The following is a 21,280-nucleotide window of genomic DNA, read 5'->3' as shown; positions in this document are numbered from 1 at the left end:
CGAACTATAAGATCCTTTCGTTTTTTTAAGAAACTAAAAAAACTGGCCTCATAGTTTGAACCACAAACTACTTATACCCAAGGCCTCTAGTTTAAAACCACAAACCATTTAAAAGTACTTTAGATAAGTTTACCTGTGTCTTTCTAGGACTTTTTTGGTATCCTTCCGCGAACCAAGGGGTTGAAACCAAAACGGTGCCTGTATTGACTTTCTCTCCTGTGTCGGTAGTTCAAGGATCCGTCACTTCTCTCCTCTCCAGCGTAACCTGGCCCCCCTATTTACCAAATTGTTTAATTGTAAAGGAAACAAGGTAGGGGTCTTTTCTAAGAGTCTCTCAACTCCCTGTGCACAGTGTCAGGCTCGTTTGCCCGGAGAAAAAAGGAGATCTTGGATCCGGCTCGAAGGACCAATATGTTGGAAAAATATCACTCGACACCAGGTTGAGAATCAATGATCAGGTAACTCATTTATTCTTGCAAGAAGGAGCAGAGTTAAATCACATACAAAGGATATGGGTGAACTCACACACATGAGGTACGTTGCTCAACGGAGCAGCAAAAAACATCAGGCTTATATAGTCCAAAACACGGAGATAACAACAAAGTCGTAAATCGAGGTGGCGCTAATATCATCCGCAGGTATCGGAAAGGTGTCAGGATCATCTGCGATGTCTTCTGGAAAGTGTCACGTACTTCCTTCACGCCTCATAGACAAGAGATATTTAGGAGACAGCAAGTCTGTCTCCTCATAAATATCAACAACATGAAATGCCCTGCCTCCTGCCTCCTATCACAAGAAGAGGCAGCTGCAAGGTCATACACAGTTCAGAGTCACCCACAGTATCAGTGCATTTAAAACAATTTAAAGAGTGGAGAAAACAGTATTTCACCAACAGTAAGGTAGACTAAAAGCTTTAGGAATCCAAAGTACAACATATAATAAGTACCCTGTATCAAGATTGATGCTAAACAAGTGACATTTTACCTTTTTAGAGAGGTTTAGCAAAAAAAAACTCCACCTCTGAGGTGATTTGGGTGGAAATGGGGGTTTTACCGTTTCTCTGGAACCCATTGGTCGATTTTGGTGATTGACATCTCTTTCTGACCGTTAGAGCCAATATAATCGAAGGGGAATCTCCCCACTCACACACATGGTAAAACAAAAAGGTGGGGGCTTCGCGGACGCAGTTTTGCATGAGAGTGAAGCTATAGAGCTATAGCTCTCGCTCTGACTTCTAGAAACGGAAAAGCAGGTTTATTGCTCATGGATTATCAGTAATCATTTCAAAGGGACACAGACACATTGGATTAATCTATGGATTAACTTCAGCAGCGTTTTTATCGTTTTAATGCCATTGAAGACCACTTTTGACCAGACTACGACACAGGTGAGCCATGTTAGCGTTTTTAGCTACCTAGCGCCACATGTTTTGATGTCTGTTCTTGTTATTATCTCTGCGAGTTCGTATAATTGAGTGATAATGAGGGTACCCTTCGATTCTGTGTCACCTCACGATGTGAAACGATGTGTTGGATGTGCAGCAATGATAAATAATAAGGTTTTAATAAGGCAGGAGCTCCAACAAGCCGTTTAGGACAGAGTGAATACACATACTATACAGAGATGCTGTATGAGAAACCAATGTGAGTTTGGAACATTGCACAGTATAAATCTATTTTAGTAGACCTCAACAATGGAATTATGATCAGTAGAAATGGCCATGACATGGGACCTTTAAGAAATACAGTCAAATCACTGAGAGTCTGAGGAATAACTACATCAAGCTTTATTCTCACAATGATTAATAAACATGTACATTTATATACATACAAAAATACACAGTGATTTAAATGTTTTGTACTGGGTGTACATTTTGAATAATCTACAAGGAACAGCTTTTCATAATATCCACATATTTCTAATACTTTTCACATTATGTTGATAACAAAACTGACTTTCTCTTTGAATCACTTTCTTGTATATAAGAGAGGTGACCTGAAGTGGTTTGACATGAGGTAGTAGTTCAATTTCCAACAAGGCATGGAAGCTGTTCACCCACTGGGAGAGCCTCTGACACTCTCCTAAAATGACAAACTAGATAATCACAGTGGCAATATCAGATATTTTTCCATCCCATTACTCAGAATTACATTCGTCATTGAAGTCTGCAAAAGCGGGATACCAGTAGCTGTCCTTTCTTTCTGACCTCCTTCTGGGTGCATCTTCGTTCTTTAGTTGTTGGACTTTCTTTATCCAGGAGATTTGACCGGCAGCCAAGCCGATCATGCAGACCTGCCGGAAAAAACAAAGACAGTTTAGAATCTGATCAGGGATGATTCTATCTTAAGTCCCTGTGTCCTCATTCCGGCAGATAGGCTTCCCCTCCAATTTGTACAGTGACATGACATGGACTCTTCACTGAGGACCTGACATGGACTCTTCACACCACCACCATCACCAACACAGCTGGACAGCGGCTCTTCTTCCTCCGCAGGCTGAGGAGGTTCAACATGGACTCCAGGATACTCTGCAACTTCTACAGGTGCACCATAGAGAGGATCCTGACCTTCTACAAGTGCACCATAGAGAGCATCCTGACCTTCTACAGGTGCACCATAGAGAGGATCCTGACTGGCTGCATCACGGCCTGGTATGGCAGTTGCACCGCCCTCAACCATACAACTCTACAGAGGGTGGGGAAAGCTGCACAGCACATCACCAGGACGGAGCTGCCATCCATGGAGGACCTCTACTCCCAGCGGCTCAGGAAGAAATCCCTCAGGATTATCAAAGACCCCCATCACCCCAGCAGCAAACTGTTCAGGACTATCAGACTAAAAACACCAGACTGCAGATGTACTAAAATCTTAGTTTTTCCTACACTACATAATTACACGTAGTTGTGTACTATGACAATAAACATCTGAATCTTCAATCTTTAAATAAAGAAATTTGTTTACATGACTTCTGATGTCACAGAAAAATAAAACTTGAAGTTTGTGAACTGGAGCTCCAGCGGTGTTACCTCGAGCAGCAGCAGGCCAGCCGTCAGACCGGCCACCAGCAGCAGATTAGTTTTGGCCCACAGCGCGATCCCCTGCAAGCAGCCGATGGTGAAGACATCCTGACCGGCTGAAGACTCCTCCAACTGCTGCACCCCATAACCACACATAGTGTTCAGCACTGTCTGCAGGAGGGAATAACACACACTTTGGATTTGAGAGGGTTGTTTACGGTATTTGACATTTATTTATGTATTTCAAGCTTGTTACGCAAGCTTGAAATATTTTTCTTAGCAACTAAGATTTGTTAGAAAATGTTTTCAACTTTAGTTTGCAGAATTTATTTTAAATTGGGCTTATTAACACATGAGTACTGTGTAATATATGTTTACATATTTAAGAAGCACAATTAAAGACTCAGTATCTAAGTATGTGTGGGCCATATTCCATTGTACTTTTAGAATTAGCTGCGGGCCAATTAAAAATGGACCACGGGCCGTACAGACCTTTTTTATTATGATTTTTGGTTGCAGGAGCTGGCGAAAATTAAAATGAGCCAAACTCCAGGCATGAAAACGTCCCTTTGTGAACCTGTCGGGGACCGTACAGACAGACAGTGGTTCTGACCTGGTTCTGTAAACCAACGCAGCAGGAGAAGGGAACTCCACAGGCCTCCAGACTAGGGTTTGTGTCCAAACACTCAAAGTAGACGTTACGAGACCAGTCCTTGTAGCTCTCAACTCCACAGCAACGAAACTGCAAACACATCAAACTCTTTCTACCAGGAAACAGATGTAAAGGCCTCACGTTGCTTCTTAGTCATTCATCCTTCCTTACCTTCTGCTGGATAAAGTCGATGGCGTTCTCCAGGTCCCGGTCCTCCCTGTAACGGACGATGGCCTTCATCATTAGCCTCTCCGTCCTCTCCATCACCTGAACATTAACATCAAGTTACTTAAGTAAATCCATGGATATCTATAATCAGATATCTGCACATGAATGCAGAATCTGTACTACACTTTGTTTTTCATTGCGGACTGAAATCATTGTAGCTGATCGTAGCTGCAGTAACTCGGATAAGAAACAAAATAGAGGTGTTCGCTTTATTGGAAGTGTTTTCAAACATTATTCTCAGTTCTGTGAGAAAACAAACCTACAGAAAAGTCTACGGATTGCTAGTTGTGATATCTTATTATTATATTATATTTTTTGTCCAATCAGAGCAGTGTTATATTAAATCAGAGTAGTGGTGTATTAAATCAGAGCAGTGTTATATTAAATTAGAGCAGTGTTATATTAAATCAGAGCAGTGTTATATTAAATCAGAGTAGTGGTGTATTAAATCAGAGCAGTGTTATATATTACCATGTCAGTGAAGCGGTATCCGACCACCCCAGCAGCGATCTGCAGGAGGAGGACAGCTACCAGGATCCCAAGAAACTACCGGAACAAAGAAGAGATGACCTAGACAGTAACAACTCAGCAGCACTGACTTGCAGAATAAACATCACAATAATCAAACGTTGACATATGACACTGAAACGTACAGTGATCAGCTGATCAATCATACCATCTTCAGAAGGCAGGTGGTGTTACGCAGCGCTCCAAAACACCCGAGGAACGTGATGAGAAACATCGCCGAGCCAACAACGATCAACAGCAGAGCTGGATCTAATGTCAGGGTGTCAACCACATCTATACACACACACACACACACACACACACACACACACACACACACACACACACACACACACACACACACACACACACACACACACACACACACACTTAAAACAGTGAGTAATGGTTAAAACATGTCTGATTAACTTTTCTGGCTCAGCCTCAGGAATGTTATCAGCATCATAGTTGTGTAACCTTGAACACACACACTCACACACTCTGAAAAGACAAAGAAACAAACACACATATTAAAGACCTATTCCTTCTGTATGCAATTAAGTCAGTGTCCTGAAAGCCCACCTTCATTTGTTATCTAAGATGTCTCTGCAATAATCCAAAAGTAAACAGGGGGCAAAGATCATTATCAAACCACGGTTCACAAAAGTATTTTTACCTTTGTGAACCGTCACACTTTATAAAATGGGGTTTGGCATTAAAGACGACCCAGGTTTTTAGGATAAGGGTAAGGTTATCAGTTTCTTCTATCACAAATAGTACAATTTATTAATTTTAACTGACCTTTCTCCTTGGCGATCTTGCCGTAGATTCCAACTGATGTGAGGATGGCACTCACCACCTGCAGTCAGAGAGAGATGACGTTTAACCAGGAGAGGTGACTCACATGAAGCACAGAAGACATGTCAATTAGACAGACTTGAAGTTATTTGAGGCAGATGTGTTTTTCTTTTGATTTATCTAACAGTCTTTGTGCTAAGCTAAGCTAAACACGTTGTTGACATATTTCTGTATTGGACAGGTGGTGGAGTTTTACTGTGCCACCTCAACACACTCTCACTCCATAATCGTCCAGGAGCGACGTTTGGTCAGGGTCCCGTGGCGTGCAGTTGTGACGCTCCTAGGCTCCTTCAGCTTCATAAAGGGACGCAAATAGCTTTCAACTGATTGCAATGTATTCCCATCTGCGGCGGGATTTGATGCTCATGGAAGCACGGCATTCGTTTGTGTCGGCTGCCCTTAAAGGCAATGTGAGCGTCCATTCCCATTGGATAACGGAGAATTGTACTCCCCTTACTGTCGATTGATTTTACAGTGATATTTGCACTACTCATCGACTAAAAAACACCAGATTATCCTTGTTAATTACACAACATTGATTGGTTTTAATTGTGTGCAATGCTTTTGTATTTTTCCCCTTCGATTCGGAGAAACAAATGTTTTTTCGGAGTAAAGGATGGCAGAAGACACTACACTACCCAGAATCCCCAGCTATCGTTTAGGACTACACCATGTGCTCTGTTTGACAAACCCCGTGATTAGTTCTCAAGCTCTGTGATTGGTTGACCTCCAACTGCATTTCATATGAAAAAAAACGTTGTGTAATTAACAAGGATAATCTGGTGTTTTTTAGTCGATGAGTAGTGCAGATATCACTGTAAAATCAATCGACAGTAAGGGGAATACTTACTTCCGGGTGTACAATTCTCCGTTATCCAATGGGAATGGACGCTCACATTGCCTTTAAGGGCAGCCGACACAAACGAATGCCGTGCTTCCATGAGCGTCAAATCCCGCCACAGATGGGAATACATTGCAATCAGTTGAAAGCTATTTGCGTCCCTTTATGAAGCTGAAGGAGACGGGACCCTGACCAAATGTCGCTCCTGGACGATTATGGAGTGAGAGTGTGTTGGCCACCTCATTAAGTCTCCATCCACCTGTATTGCGTTGACTCACTCCCTCACTATGTTGTAAAACATTAGTTCTATTTCTATTTTTTATTCTACTTTTCCTGGGCAAAATTGGCTTCCATACTAATATCACTGTATGCCAAAGCATTAACATGTTGCTCTATTGTATCAAAACCAGGTCAAAAGAACAGTCTCCACATACTTTTGTCAAAAGCAAACTGAAGTCGTCCTTTCCCTATGATGCGTGTTGAAACCATATTGTACAGCAGGTTTAAGAGAAAGAAACCACACTAACTGTTAGAGCCAGTAATTTGATTTGATAAGAAAGGCCACCTAATTGTGACGTCTGTAGTCAACGCACTATAAAGGACTACAATTCCCACGGCGCATGTGCTAACGCCACAGTGATGGCCAACCTGTTGAGAGACGCCGACGAGGAACAATTTTTAACCGTACTCAATCGTACTCGTAACCGTACACACAAACCGTACAAGTACCATTTAAGTTGTGAAGTTATCAAGAACGAAAGAATACCTAAGTACCTGGTGTTATCTTTCTTACAGTGCAGACGCTTTTCTGCTTGCTCTTGCCTCTGCTTACTTTTTATGCTGATTTTCCTATTCTTATTCTCTGAAAACTTCGAGCAGCGGCTCCTGGACATTAACTTATCACTGGGACAGTTCATCTTCGTAAATAGACGGAGGGTTTCAGCCATATTTTAACATTTTTACGACGACGTCAGTCTTACAATAGCGTGGCCTAGCAACAGCTAAAGCCTGGTAGGCTACTGCTATTTAGCTTAAGCTAGTTGGTAGCAAAATGCCTCCGTTCTCTACAGATGACTTCCAGAAACTTATACAGAAGATGGCTGTGTTGGAAATGAAAATGCAACGGTTGGAAGTTAACGTGGAATTGAATGGACTATGTCGTGGGAATGACACGACTTTACCAGTGTTGCAAAGTAATGGAGAAGGGTATGCTAACTCACAGCTAGTTAGCAGCTACAAGGATTCCAAGGAACAGGAGGGCTGTGTACCGGGTAATACATCTACAAGTGATAGTCCTCCCTGGAACTCTCTGGGTGCAAAGCCTAAGAGTAAATCACTTCCATGGGATTTGGGAGGACGGATAACAGGCAGAGCCCAGAGCTCCGAAATCTGTGATGCGACCGGCTGGCCTGCATTGTTATCACCCAGGAAGAGCGCCTCTTCAACCCCTATTCATACTAGGAAACAGCAGTGGACAGCTGCTAAAGGGAGAATTACAAACAATCCTCCTAAACCACCAAGTGTGCCAATCCAGAACAGATACGCTCCGCTGACCGATAACCGGAGATCTGATGACCTGGATAACCTGTCCTCTTCACGCAGCAGGGTAAGGACCAATAGCTACTCTAAAAGTAAAAGGCTAGAGGGAAAGCTAACGACTGGGCCTGAAACTCTGATTGTGGGTGACTCTGCTGTAAGAGATGTAAAAGGTCTGTGTAATAAGAACAACACCAAAGTACTCTGTTTTCCCAAGGATGTGGTCTCTGACTTGGCTGAGAAGATCCTGCATATTGGGGCTGAACATCCGATTGTGAAGAATGTGGTACTGCACATTGGAACAAATGATGTTATGAAACAACAGTCAGAAGTGCTGAAAGAAGACTTTAAATGTTTGTTGGAAACTGCCAGCTCTCTAAATGCAGATGTGTTCATCAGTGGCCCTCTACCGCCAGTCAGAAGAGGAGTGGAGAGATTCAGCAGATTGTTTGCACTGAACACCTGGCTTTCAACGGCCTGTACTGACCATTCTGTTCATTTTATTGACAATTTTAACTTTTTCTGGGATCGCAGACATCTTTTCAAGGCAAATGGAGTTTGCCTGAACAAGTCAGGAGTGAAATTGTTTATCTCTAACATATTCAACTGCCTGCGTCATCAATCTGTTCCCTCTGCCAAGGACAAGCGGCAAGAGGAATCAAAACAGGAGAAAGACACAACACATCACGCAGAAAACCCTGAAGAATTATCACTGCACCCGCCTGAGGAATGTTCTGATTATGGGAGACATATGAGACACATGGAGGAGTCTCCACTGCCCCCCCCCCCCTGTCAACGCCTTTGAGGATACTCCGTTCACCCTTTCACCCTCGCCCACCCTCCTGGAGATCGATGAACACACAAAGGAGATACAGAGGGTTGGCACCGATTCCTTCCTGGAGTTCAAAGACCAAACGAAGGCGATACGCAGGGCTGGCACCATGTCCTTTACCCCCGCTCCTCAACGACGCCCACCAAAATCACCGCGGAGACGCGCACCATCTCCCCCGTCCTCATCACCGCGCCTACGTCAACCACCTCCCCCCCTGGTAGCATGTCCTCTACCCCAGCACCATCTAGCCCGTCTCCATCACCGTGCCTACGTCGACCACCTCCCCTCCCTTCGAGGGGGCTTCTGCAGTCTCCGAAGCCTGATAAGGATGTGTGTGTACAAAACACAACAAACTCTTACTGATATGTGATGGGTCCAGGCTCAAGGGCGTATGGCACTCTCAACTCTTTCCAGGACATGTCGGGGCCCTGCCTGCCAGTAGCTTTGCCGATATCTGTGTTGATAGGTAATAGATTAAGAGCGGTGAATCATAGAAACAGGAAGCGCTCAAACGTTTATGTGAGTGTATCTAATTTAGCAGTGATTCCATGTCAGCCACAGCTTGTTACAAAAAACATGACTGATAGTGTGTTTAACAAACTTAAACTAGCTTTATTAAATGTCAGGTCTTTGGCAGGAAAAACATTTTTAATCAATGATTTAATCACTGAGCACAATCTCGATTTTATGTTTTTAACAGAAACTTGGATTGAACAAAATAACAGTGCAGCTGTTCTTATCGAATCAACCCCTCCCAACTTTAGTTTTATGAGTCAGGAAAGAATGCATAAGAAAGGGGGTGGAGTTGCTATTCTGTTCAATGATTCCCTTCAATGCAGGAAGACATTGTATGGAAACTTTGATTCTTTTGAATATGTGGCCCTTCGGCTGAAATGCTCCTCTCGAGCTCTGTTCCTAAATATCTATAGACCACCCAAATACTGTGCAAGCTTTTTTGATGACTTGACTGAACTGCTGTCTATAGTGTGTATTGACTTTGACCGTCTAGTCATTGTTGGTGATTTTAACATCCATGTTGACAACCCCCAGGACAGAGGGGCTAAAGAACTGTTTTGTGTTCTTGATAGCTATGGACTGACTCAGCATGTGACGGAGCCCACGCACAATAAGGGGCACACTCTGGACTTAATTATCTCAAAGGGTCTGAATATCTCTAAGGTTGTGGTGACTGATGTTGCACTCTCTGACCATTCCTGTGTTTTCTTTGAGAGCTCTATTTCTGTTCATAAAAATGTTCAAAAAGAGGTAACCACAAAGCGATATTTAACTGAAAATACTAGGGAAATGTTTATTCAGAATTTCTCTTCCACACTTGCCCCTGCCAACATCTCAGTAAATGAGCTAGTAGATCATTTTAATTCAAAAATTAAAAATGTTATAGATGCCATTGCTCCAACTAAGGTAAAGGAAGTGTCTGGCAAGAAAATATCTCCATGGAGAAAGGCCATGACCGTGAAAACAGAAAAAAGAGAATGTCGAAAAGCTGAACGCAGGTGGCGAAAAACAAATCTCCAGGTTCACTTTGAAATCTATAAAGAGAGACTTGGCCTTTATAATTTGGAATTGAAAAACGCACGACAATCGTTCTTCTCTGACATCATTACCAAAAACAAAAACAACGCACGTGCCTTGTTTGCTACCGTTGACAGACTAACTAACCCCCCAGTGTCAGTAGCCTCTGAATTTCTATCCACCAGGGCGTGCAATGATTTTGCCTCCTTTTTCACTGACAAAATTCAGAAAATCAGACAAGCAGTCAGTGCCTCTGCATCAGGAACAGCAAATGTGTTGTCCCTATCTCCACTTAACATCAATTCAGACATCATGACACAATTCCATCAGATTAATGATAAAAACCTAGAGGACATTATTCAACTTCTGAAATCCTCCTCTTGCGGCCTTGATATTATTCCAACAGGATTTTTCAAAGATGTTTTGCCTTGCATGGCCTCAGATCTACTTCATATAGTAAACAAATCTCTTCACTCAGGTATTTTTCCACAGGCCCTAAAAACTGCAGTCATTAAACCGCTCTTAAAAAAGAATAATCTAGATGCTTCAGTAATGAACAATTACAGACCCATATCAAACCTCCCATTTCTAGGTAAAATCATTGAAAAAGTGGTTTTTCAACAGTTGAGTAATTTCTTGCATTTAAATAACTGTTTTGATGTGTTCCAGTCAGGCTTTCGTCCAAACCACAGCACTGAGACTGCTCTTGTAAAGGTCTTTAATGACATCCACTTAAACACAGACAGTGGCAGAACTTCAGTGTTAGTATTATTGGATCTCAGTGCTGCGTTTGACACTGTTGACCACAGCATATTACTAGACCGACTGGAGAACTGGGTGGGACTTTCGGAAACAGTTCTGAATTGGTTTGAATCCTACTTAAAGGACAGAAACAACTTTGTTTCTATAGGTAAATACACATCTGAGTTGACAAATATGACATGTGGGGTTCCTCAAGGCTCCATCTTGGGGCCTCTTCTCTTTAACATCTACATGCTACCACTAGCTCAGATAATGAAGAACAACAAAATAAGTTACCATAGCTATGCAGATGACACACACATTTACGTAACAATTTCACCAGGAGACTATGCTCCAATTCAAACACTGAGTAAGTGCATTGAACAAATCAATGACTGGATGTGTCAGAACTTTCTCCAATTAAACAAAGATAAAACTGAGGTAATGGTTTTTGGAGCCAAGGCAGAACGTATAAAAGTTAGCGCTGAGCTTCAGTGTGCAATGTTCAAAACAACAGATAAAGCCAGAAATCTAGGTGTAGTCATGGACTCTGACCTGAGTTTCAACAGTCACATTAAAACTGTTACTAAATCAGCCTACTATCACCTAAAGAATATATCTAGGATTAAAAGACTAATGTCACAGCAGGATTTGGAAAAACTTGTCCATGCTTTTATCTTCAGTAGACTCGACTACTGCAATGGTGTCTTCACAGGTCTCACTAAAAAATCTATTAGGAAGCTGCAGCTAATTCAGAACGCTGCTGCTCGAGTCCTCACTAACACTAAGAAAGTGGATCACATCACTCCAGTTCTGAAGTCTTTACACTGGCTTCCTGTGTGTCAAAGAATAGATTTCAAAATGCTGCTGCTGGTTTATAAAGCACTGAATGGTTTAGGCCCAAAATACATTTCTGACCTCCTGCTAAATTATGAACCATCCAGATCTCTCAGGTCTTCAGGGACTGGTCAGCTTTCTGTCCCCAGAGTCAGAACTAAACATGGTAAAGCAGCGTTCAGTTATTATGCTCCAAATATCTGGAACAAACTCCCAGAAACCTGCAGGTCCGCTGCAACTCTTACTACTTTTAAATCCAGGCTGAAGACTTTTCTTTTTGTCGCTGCTTTTAATTGAACTATTCATATCTTAGACTGCACTGTAACTTTTATCCATGTACTTTTTCTTTTAATGTTTAATTGCACTGTAACTTTTATCCATGTATTTTTTTTTTAATGTTTATTTTATTAGCTTTTCTTTTTAATGACTGATTTTAAATGCCATTTTCTTAATCTCTTTCATTTTTTGTGAAGCACTTTGAATTGCCTTGTGTTGGAAGGTGCTATATAAATAAACTTGCCTTGCCTTGCCTTGCCTAAGTTGTGTTGTTTTATTTGAGTTTTGCCTATTTCTTTTGAATATTGTAAAGGCCTATTTTTCTTTGTTGCATGTGCAAAAGTTTGTTACTTTATTTTGAGCAAACACATCGCAACATCTTCTAAACCATCGGAGGACAACCAACACTTCAAACTGTGAGTACTTTTAAGGAAAGAAACGAGTTAGAACTGTCTGTTTAAGGCGTCTAGTGGCTTGGTGGAAAAACAAAGGAAGGAAGCCACGACATTGTTAAAAACTCTCGTGACGGACAAATCCGTGTGGAATTAAATGGTTGCCACCATATTATTATAATGAATGAAATACTCTTGGAAATGAATGGATACGAGCGGATGTGAATCGTGAGTTTACAAATCACGGACTTCATAGTGAACAAGGAAGGACCGCATTGACTTTCTGGATTGTGACAACGTGGATTTCTGTGGAAAAAGGCTTGTGCCGCATGTTGTGGATGTCGCAATACAGTATAATCTAATGCTGGAAGTGGAATAAATTCGCTTATGAATAAAGTGTGGAACTTATCTCAAGGAGCGCATCTTGAAAAGCGCTTTAATAAGTGTGTCTATCTGGCTTACTGCCGCGGATCCCAGCCGCACAATAACAAGCGCAACATTAAAATAAGGACAGCTGTTTACAAGTGGATGTTTAATGACAATAAAGCATAACAAAGGCTGAAAAGGAAAATGTGGAAACGAATGAAAGTCTTATGGACCCAAACGGGAATGAACGTGAAGTGCCCGTGGAAAATGCTGACGTCAGACCAAAAAGAACAATAAGACCAACAGAAAAGGCTTTAGAAGATAGGCTGGCGCAGTTCATTAAAAAAAAGGAGAACGAAATTGGGTCAAGTCTCAAGGAAAAAAAATGAGATTGATTCACTCATGATTGATTATGGGAATATCATTGAGATGCAAGGATGTCGTGGGGTTTTTCAAATACTCTCCAAAGAGTTTTCAAACTCACATTACTCAGTGCAAGAAATGCTGTCGGAGCAAGAACAAGAAAGTGATCATGTTGACTGGTATCTCCCAAAAATTGCATATTTCAATGAGTTTCAAGATGTGATGAAGAAATGGTTAGCTAGAGCTGCCTCCTTTGAGCATGTGCCTCCTTCTGACCATGGCTCATATACTGCACATATGTCAAGTCCACATAAAGCAATATCAGTGGGCATGATAAGCAAAAAAGGTAAAAGTTCTAGTGGAAGCAATACATCTTCAACAGCTTCATCAGTAAGAAGAAAGGCAGAGGCAGAGAGCTGCGCTCAGATCACGCGCTGCTGCCTTATCACAGAAACACTCACTTGAAAAACAAGAAGCTGACCTGGAAGCAATGAAAGCCAATATCAGAGCTAAAATGGAAGAGCTTGAGCTTCAAACTGATATTGATGCTGCAACAGCCAAAATTAAAACATTGGAAGCTTCTGAGGATGATGACTCTGATCCTGGCGCTTGTGTGGGGGAGGAGCAGTATGACACGGGTCAGCCAGATGAAAATGATGATTTCCAGGATGAAGAGAACCAAGGAAAACCTGTGGAGAAGGACAATAAAAAGAGTTTCATATACTCAAATTCAATGAACTCAAATCATGCAGCACCTAGTGGTCATGTCCAAGTATTACAACCAGGGCCCACAACAAGGATAGCAGCATCAGCACAGCAGCATCACTCCATCCAAGTCAGACAAAGCTCTCGTACAGAAAGCAATGACTTTATTCAAGTAATGCAGCGGCAAAACGAAATCACTGAAATGCTAATGAAGGAGCAACGCTTAACATTACTCCCATCCAGAGAAATACCCATCTTTAAAGGAGATCCATTACAGTACCTTTCATTCATCAGAATGTTCGAGCATACAATAGAAGATAAAACTGACACAAAGACAGGCTGTTCTTTCTAGAGCAGGATACAGAAGGCCAAGCTAAAGACTTGGTCACAAGTTGCCAATACATGGATTCTAAAAAGGGCTTTTTGGAAGCCAAAAGACTGCTCCAAGAGAACTATGGACATCAGCTCTTAATCGCAGCAGCTAGTTTGGACAAAATGTTGAACTGGAATGCCATCAAGAGTGAAGATAGAAAAGCACTGCATTCTTATGCTATTTTTCTTCGGGGATGTTGCAACACAATGGAAGATGTTGAGTTTTTGGATGAAATGAATAGCACATCAAACATGAGAAATGTGATCATGAAACTCCCATTTAAACTTAGGGAAAAGTGGAGAACAACTGCATATGCATATTATGAACACAATAAGAGAAGAGCAAAGTTTCCAATATTGGTCGACTTCATTGAAAAGCATGCACGCATTGTATCAGACCCCATGTTTGGAGACATACAGGATGTCATGCCAAAAAGAGATATTAAAGTGTACAAGTCACCCAGCAATAAGCCTGCTCATGGTTATAAGAAAAGTAGTTGTGTTACTGTGACAAGCCCAGGAGTTAATGAAGAGCAAAAACCTTTCCAAAACATCAACTCAGACCATAAAGGCATTACTGTTCAGAAGCGCTGTGTATTTTGTGCAGGAGAACACACCTCTGAAACATGTAAGATGAACAAAACATCTCACAATGAAAAGATCGACTGCTTAAAAGCACAAGGAATTTGCTTTGGCTGTCTAACGAAAGGACATCTAAGCAAAGACTGTCAGAAAAGAATGAAATGTGAAGTTTGTTCAATGAAACATCCAATATTGCACATCTGCAAGAAAAGGATTGAACAAAAAGACAACTCTGATAGATACACCCAAGCAGCTTCTGTAAGCAGCGCATTAGTCTCTTTAAATGGCAGAAGCCACACTGGGGCTGGTGGTCAACAAACCCTACCAATTATCCCAGTTCAAATCAAGTTGTCAAACTCTAACCAGACTGTGCAGACTTACGCATTTATGGATCAGGGAAGCACTGCAAGTTTGTGTACTGAAGCCCTTCAACAAGATTTGCATGCCAAAGCCAAGAGAACAAGATCCTCTTAAAAACAATGGGTCAGGAGAAAATGATTGACACTTCCTTTGTCAAAGGTCTTGAAGTGAGTTGCATCGAAGGCAATGCTTTTTTAACAGCTGCCTAAAGTCTACACACAAGAGGAAATTCCTGCTGGAAAAGAGCACATTCCCAAGAGACCATAAATAAATGGTAATATCTAAGAGAAATTAAGTTGCCTGAATTGGATTGTGAAATCGGGTTGCTTATAGGAACAAATGCACCAAAGCTAATGGAGCCGTGGACAATAATAAAATAAACAGTCAAAATGGAGGACCTTTTGCTGTTAAGACAGTCCTAGGTTGGGCTGTGAATGGACTGAATCAGGAAACCACTGAATCTGAGAATACTTCATGTGCTGTTGTTAATGGGATATCAGTGACAGATGTAGGTGAGCTGCTGGTGCAGCAATACAATCATGACTTTCCAGAGAAAGGTTGTGATGAGAAGAAAGAGATGTCAGTTGAAGACAAACTATTTTTAAAGATCATGTCAGATTCAGCTCAAATCAAAGATGGACATTATCAGCTTGAACTTCCATTCAAACAGAAGAATATCATGATGCCAAACAATCGCAAACTTGCAGAACAGAGAGCAGAATCATTAAAAAGGAAATTCAAAAGGAACAAAGTTTTCCATGATGAATATAAAACATTCTTGGAGGCTGTGATAGCAAAAGGTCACGCTCAGCTACTGCCCCAAGAGCAGCTCAACCTTGAGAGTGGAAAGGTGTGGTGCATACCACATCATGGGGTTCATCACCCAAAGAAGGGCAAGATTCGTGTAGTGTTCGATTGTTCCGCATCTTATCAAGGATATTCATTAAATGACAAGCTTATTCTGGGTCCCAATCTTACCAACACACTACTTGGTGTGCTCATTAGATTCAGACAAGAACAGATAGCTTTCATGGCTGATGTGGAGGGGATGTACCATCAGGTCAAGGTGGCTCCTGCTGATCAAGATTATCTTCGCTTTATTTGGTGGCCAGGAGGAGATGTCAGTTTACCTCTCGCTGAGTACAGGATGACAGTACATCTATTTGGTGCCACTTCATCAGCAAGTTGTGCAACCTATGCTCTCATTAAAACCACTGAAGACAACAAAGATGATTTCTCTGCAGAAGCTGTTGACACTGTCGGAAGACATTTCTATGTTGATGACTGCTTACAATCTGTGGCTTCTGCTGATCAAGCTGTGAAGTTATGTGAAGAACTCAAGGATCTTTGTGCAAGGGAGGATTTCATCTGACAAAGTGGACAAGCAACAGTAAAACTGTGCTGGCATCCATCCTAAAGAGTGAAAAACCCAAAGAGGTAAAAAACCTGGACTTAGAGACCCAAGACAATCTTCCAATAGAAAGAGCCCTAGGGATACAGTGGCATGTGGAGGAAGATGTTTTCAAGTTTCAAGTCTGCTTAAAATCTCAACCAGCCACAAGGAGAGGTATCCTTTCAACAGTCTGCTCTGTGTATGACCCACTTGGATTTCTTTCACCATTTATCTTCACTGCAAAGCATGTCTTACAAGAGTTGTGCAAACTCAATTGTGGGTGAGACGAAGAAATCCCGGAGGCTCTCAAGAAACAGTGGCAAAGATGGCTCATGGGATTAAAGCAGATAGAAAGCTTCAAGATTGATCGATGTATCAAACCAAAGAATTGTGGACAAATTAAATCTGCACAATTGCACCATTTCAGTGATGCAAGCGAGATTGGATACGGTGTTGTCACCTACCTTAAGATGACAAATTAAGATGAAGACGTTCACATATCCTTCATTTCAGGAAAGTCACGTGTCGTGCCTCTGAAAAAAGTCACTGTCCCAAGATTGGAGCTCACAGCAGCAGTACTGGCAGTACGCATGGACAAGATGATCAGAACCGAGCTGCAAATCCCATTATGCAAATCTGTCTTCTGGACTGACAGTACGTCTGTTCTGAGATACATCATGAATGAAATGCTAAGGTTTCAGACATTTGTAGCCAACAGAATAAGTCTGATCAGAGAAGCAGCAGCAACATCACAGTGGAAATACATCAACACTCAACTGAATCCAGCAGATTGTGCATCTTGTGGATTGGCAGCAGAATCGTTCTTGAAATGTGAGACTTGGATAAATGGTCCATTGTTTGTGAAAGAACCTAAAGACAAATGGCCTGAGTTTCCGGACGCACTTAAACTGGTCAATGACAGCTATCCTGATGATCCAGAGGTGAAGAAGGACAAATTCAACGTGAACCCAACCATTGCAACTGACCTAAATGCCACAAGCAAGCTAATGCATCACTACTCTGATTGGAGGAAACTGAAAAGAGCAGCTGCATGGTTCCTTCAAGTAAAACATCTCTTGCTGCTTTCAAGTAAGAAGAGGAAGGAAGTAACTTCTACTCAAGCAAAAGAACCAAATCGAATAAAGCTGATTGAGAAGGAGATGAGTGTTTAAAGACTCTATGAGAGGTCTCACACTCTCTAAGGATAACTTGGATAAGGCTGAAGCAGCATTGTTGTGTTTCTGTCAAAAACAGTCTTTTCCAGAGGAAGTGGAAACTTTGAAAAGGGGAAAACCTATCAAAGGAAGTAGCACACTGTATACATTGTATCCAGTGTACGAGAATGAACTGATAAAGGTTGGAGGAAGGCTAAATAAAATGGCAATGCCTGAGGAAGCAAAGCACCCAACCATTCTTGGAAAACACCACCATGTCTCTAAAACCATACTTCGAGATATTCATCAACAAGTTGGTCACAGTGGAAGGAATCATATGTTATCCAGGTTAAGACAAAAATACTGGATACCATGTGCCAATGCATTAGCCAGAAAAATAATATCTGAATGTACCGTGTGCAGACGCATGCATGGAAATGCAGGAGAACAAAAAATGTCAGATCTGCCAAAAGACAGAGTTGCACCAGCCCTACCACCATTCACATATGTTGGAGTGGATTACTTTGGCCCACTGGAAGTGAAAAGAGGACGAAGCATTGTGAAACGATATGGAGTTATCTTTACCTGTCTAACAACCAGAGCGGTGCACTTGGAAGTAGCTCATTCGTTAGATACAGATTCATGCATTAATGCCTGCAGACGTTTCATCAGCAGAAGAGGACAAGTATTGGAGATGAGGTCAGACAATGGGACTCATTTCGTTGCCACTGAAAGAGAGCTGAAGGAATCTATAAAAGAGTGGAATCTGAGCAAAATAGAACAAGCCCTCCAGCAAAAGGATGTGAAATGGACCTTCAATCCTCCTTACGGAGCACATCATGGCGGAGTATGGGAAAGACTAATCCGGCTTGTAAAGAAAATTCTGCTATCCATCACAAAACAACAAACACTTGATGACGAAAGCCTTTCAACAGTTCTGTGTGAAGTTGAAGGAATTCTCAACAGCCGACCAATAACTACAAATGACTTGGAACCTCTCACACCAAACCATTTGCTGCAGCTCAAGGTCAAACCTTCGTTGCCCCCAGGCTTATTCCATCAGCAAGATACATACTCAAGACGCCGCTGGCGACAAGTGCAGTACATAGCTAATTTGTTTTGGACCAGATGGATCAAAGAATATCTACCACTTTTGCAAGAAAGACAGCAATGGAATCGCATTAAAAGGAACTTCATACCTGGAGACATCATAATAATCATGGATTCAAATGCACCTCGTGGATCCTGGTTAATGGCAAGAGTTATGGAGACGCGTCCTGGATCTGGAGGACTGATTCGGAGTGTTCTTCTTAAGACAAAAACCAACACGCTGGAAAGACCAATAAGCAAAATATGCCTACTGGTGCCTGCCTTAGAATAAGGAAATAACTGAAGATGGACAATTAAGACACCCTGTCTATCTCAAATAGAATATGAAGACTGACTTTGTCTGGCTCTTTTTGAATTTTTGTTTATTGTTATTAAAGATGCCCATAACAATAGGGGCCGGTATGTTAGAGCCAGTAATTTGATTTGATAAGAAAGGCCACCTAATTGTGACGTCTGTAGTCAACGCACTATAAAGGACTACAATTCCCACGGCGCCTGTGCTAACGCCACAGTGATGTGCAATCTGTTGAGAGACGCCGACAAGGAACAGTTTTTAACCGTACTCAATCGTACTCGTAACCGTACACACAAACCGTACAAGTACCATTTAAGTTGTGAAGTTATCAAGAACGAAAGAATACCTAAGTTGTGTTGTTTTATTTGAGTTTTGCCTATTTCTTTTGAATATTGTAAAGGCCTATTTTTCTTTGTTGCATGTGCAAAAGTTTGTTACTTTATTTTGAGCAAACACATCGCAACATCTTCTAAACCATCGGAGGCCAAGCAACACTTCAAACTGTGAGTACTTTAAGGAAAGAAACGAGTTAGAACTGTCTGTTTAAGGCGTCTAGTGGCTTGGTGGAAAAACAAAGGAAGGAAGCCACGACACTAACAAACCTATAAAGTGTTATTTTGAATTCTCAAACTGTCCCCAACAGAGAAACTCACCCAGAAGACGTAGCAGCAGATGAATAAAGTGTACTTGATGCCTCTGTATCCTCTCATTTCCTCTCAGAAGGTCTCTGTTTTGCCAGACTGCGCTAAAAGTCTGTTAGAGGCTTCTTATCTGGCGGCAGAAGACGTGTGTTGACCTGCACACATTCCTGCTGTCAGCTTCATCCCCTCCACTGCTGTCGTCCTGCCATCACACTGTGGAGGAAGAGGTGGGAGTCTGTTGGCGTTACGTCACAACTGCTGCTTCAACAAAAAAACTTTCCTTTAATCCAGATTTTTTTATTTCAATTGACATGATTTATGAGAACAGTTAATTTTTTGCTTGGATTAAAGCATTACACAAGTTGGGATGACACAATAAAGAACAAGGGCTTTACTTTCATTGTCGTTCCTTAACATTCTTGAGTTCTCTTACCTTAGAGGCTGCAATGTATTATCTGCATGCATATTAATATTAGCCTTGAGTTCCTTAAAGTGTTGCAACACTCAGTACAGTGCCTGTTCTATGGAACGGCCGATTGCTTTGCCTCAGGTTTAGCTTCTTATCCAAACTACCCACTCAACACTGTTTACCCAGCATGCCAATTTGGAGGTTTAACAATTACCAGCAAGCCCCTCTTTATACACTACAGAGCATGTCTCGCTATTAAAAAATGTACAGTACATTTTCAGGGTTGCCAACTTTGGGTACCTGGCTGGAGTGAGATTTTGATATCATGGGTTTAATTACACATATGCGCACAAAATGACTGCTATCGTGTCAGCAGCGAGACCTTAGCATATATATATACAATATATACAATATATACAAATACACAAAATTGGACACAGACTATAAAGGGCACACAGTTTCACTCAGTAATGAAAGTCAAACACATGTTTGTTTCCACTGTTTTATTGTGTGCCTGTCGCGATAAGCAATTCATTGACTTATCGTACAATAAATAAAAATGAACTCGATACCTTTCCATTTACATGAGGATGTGACTAGCAGTTTGAAAGGATGTACTTGAATTATTATTATATATTATCATTATGTCAGTGGTCTAAAATGGTCATACAACGGTGCCGACAATAATTTCTGGGAAAATATATCCAACAAAATTAATTATCGTGAGAGGCCTATACATGAAACACACACACAAACAAATCTACAGACTTACTCCAAACTGCCAAATATATTAATTAATACACTCTCACTCTCATATACTCTTTGACTCTATTTTGGCCTAGAACAATAAGCAGCAGACTTTTACTTTTTTATCATTTCTACTGGATCTTAGATCTGCGTATGCGCAATACGGGTCGGCAGTTGTGGCTCCAGAGTGTTTTTGTTGGGTAATCTATGGTAGGGCTAACCCATACAGCGGTGGGGCTCAAGTCAGTATTTGCAATGTAATTACACGCTCCCCTTGACAGTGAAACGCCACGCGTGAGGTTTAGATTATTTCCGTGTCTCAATCCAAATTGAACTGTATGAAATAAAAAGGCACATTTGTCTTGTAGTAAATAAAAAGGGCGACCTGGAGCCAATCCTGCAATTTCTCCACAAGTGAAAGAGTTGACATGCTGAAAACCCAACCCCTGCAGGGGGGTCTGGGGGGATTCTCCCCCAGGAGATCTTTTGAAATACTAACATAAAATACACATTCTAGTACTCTCTTGAGAAGAA

The 21,280-nt window shown here is 41.5% G+C and overlaps 1 protein-coding gene across 1 annotated transcript; it reads right to left on the bottom strand.

Annotated features, from left to right (window-relative positions):
* Positions 1-1,771: 1,771 nt before the first annotated feature.
* zgc:113223 (uncharacterized protein LOC541424 homolog) lies at positions 1,772-19,772 on the bottom strand. Its single transcript, XM_034198528.1, has 8 exons — positions 19,603-19,772; positions 5,205-5,262; positions 4,573-4,697; positions 4,368-4,442; positions 3,840-3,935; positions 3,630-3,758; positions 3,026-3,187; positions 1,772-2,292 (listed from the first exon to the last, which is right to left on the bottom strand). Exons 1-8 carry the CDS (start codon positions 19,657-19,659, stop codon positions 2,137-2,139), a joined length of 858 nt encoding a protein of 285 aa, XP_034054419.1. The 5' UTR covers positions 19,660-19,772; the 3' UTR covers positions 1,772-2,136.
* Between the last annotated feature and the right edge of the window lie 1,508 nt (positions 19,773-21,280).

The sequence above is a fragment of the Gymnodraco acuticeps genome, unplaced genomic scaffold, assembly GCF_902827175.1.
Source record: "Gymnodraco acuticeps unplaced genomic scaffold, fGymAcu1.1, whole genome shotgun sequence".
NCBI lineage: Eukaryota > Metazoa > Chordata > Actinopteri > Perciformes > Bathydraconidae > Gymnodraco > Gymnodraco acuticeps.
The sequence above is the reverse complement of the archived record's forward strand: the minus strand, read 5'-3'. Positions and strand labels throughout refer to the sequence as shown.

Bases quoted from the DNA above. Each gene is read 5' to 3' on its own strand.
- zgc:113223 (XM_034198528.1), bottom strand. From the start codon at position 19,659: ATGAGAGGATACAGAGGCATCAAGTACACTTTATTCATCTGCTGCTAC. The intron at 3,759-3,839 runs GTAAGGAAGGAT...ATGTGTTTGCAG, and splicing joins TCGACTTTATCCAGCAGAAG to TTTCGTTGCTGTGGAGTTGA. The intron at 2,293-3,025 runs GTAACACCGCTG...TTTTTCCGGCAG, and splicing joins CTGGCCTGCTGCTGCTCGAG to GTCTGCATGATCGGCTTGGC.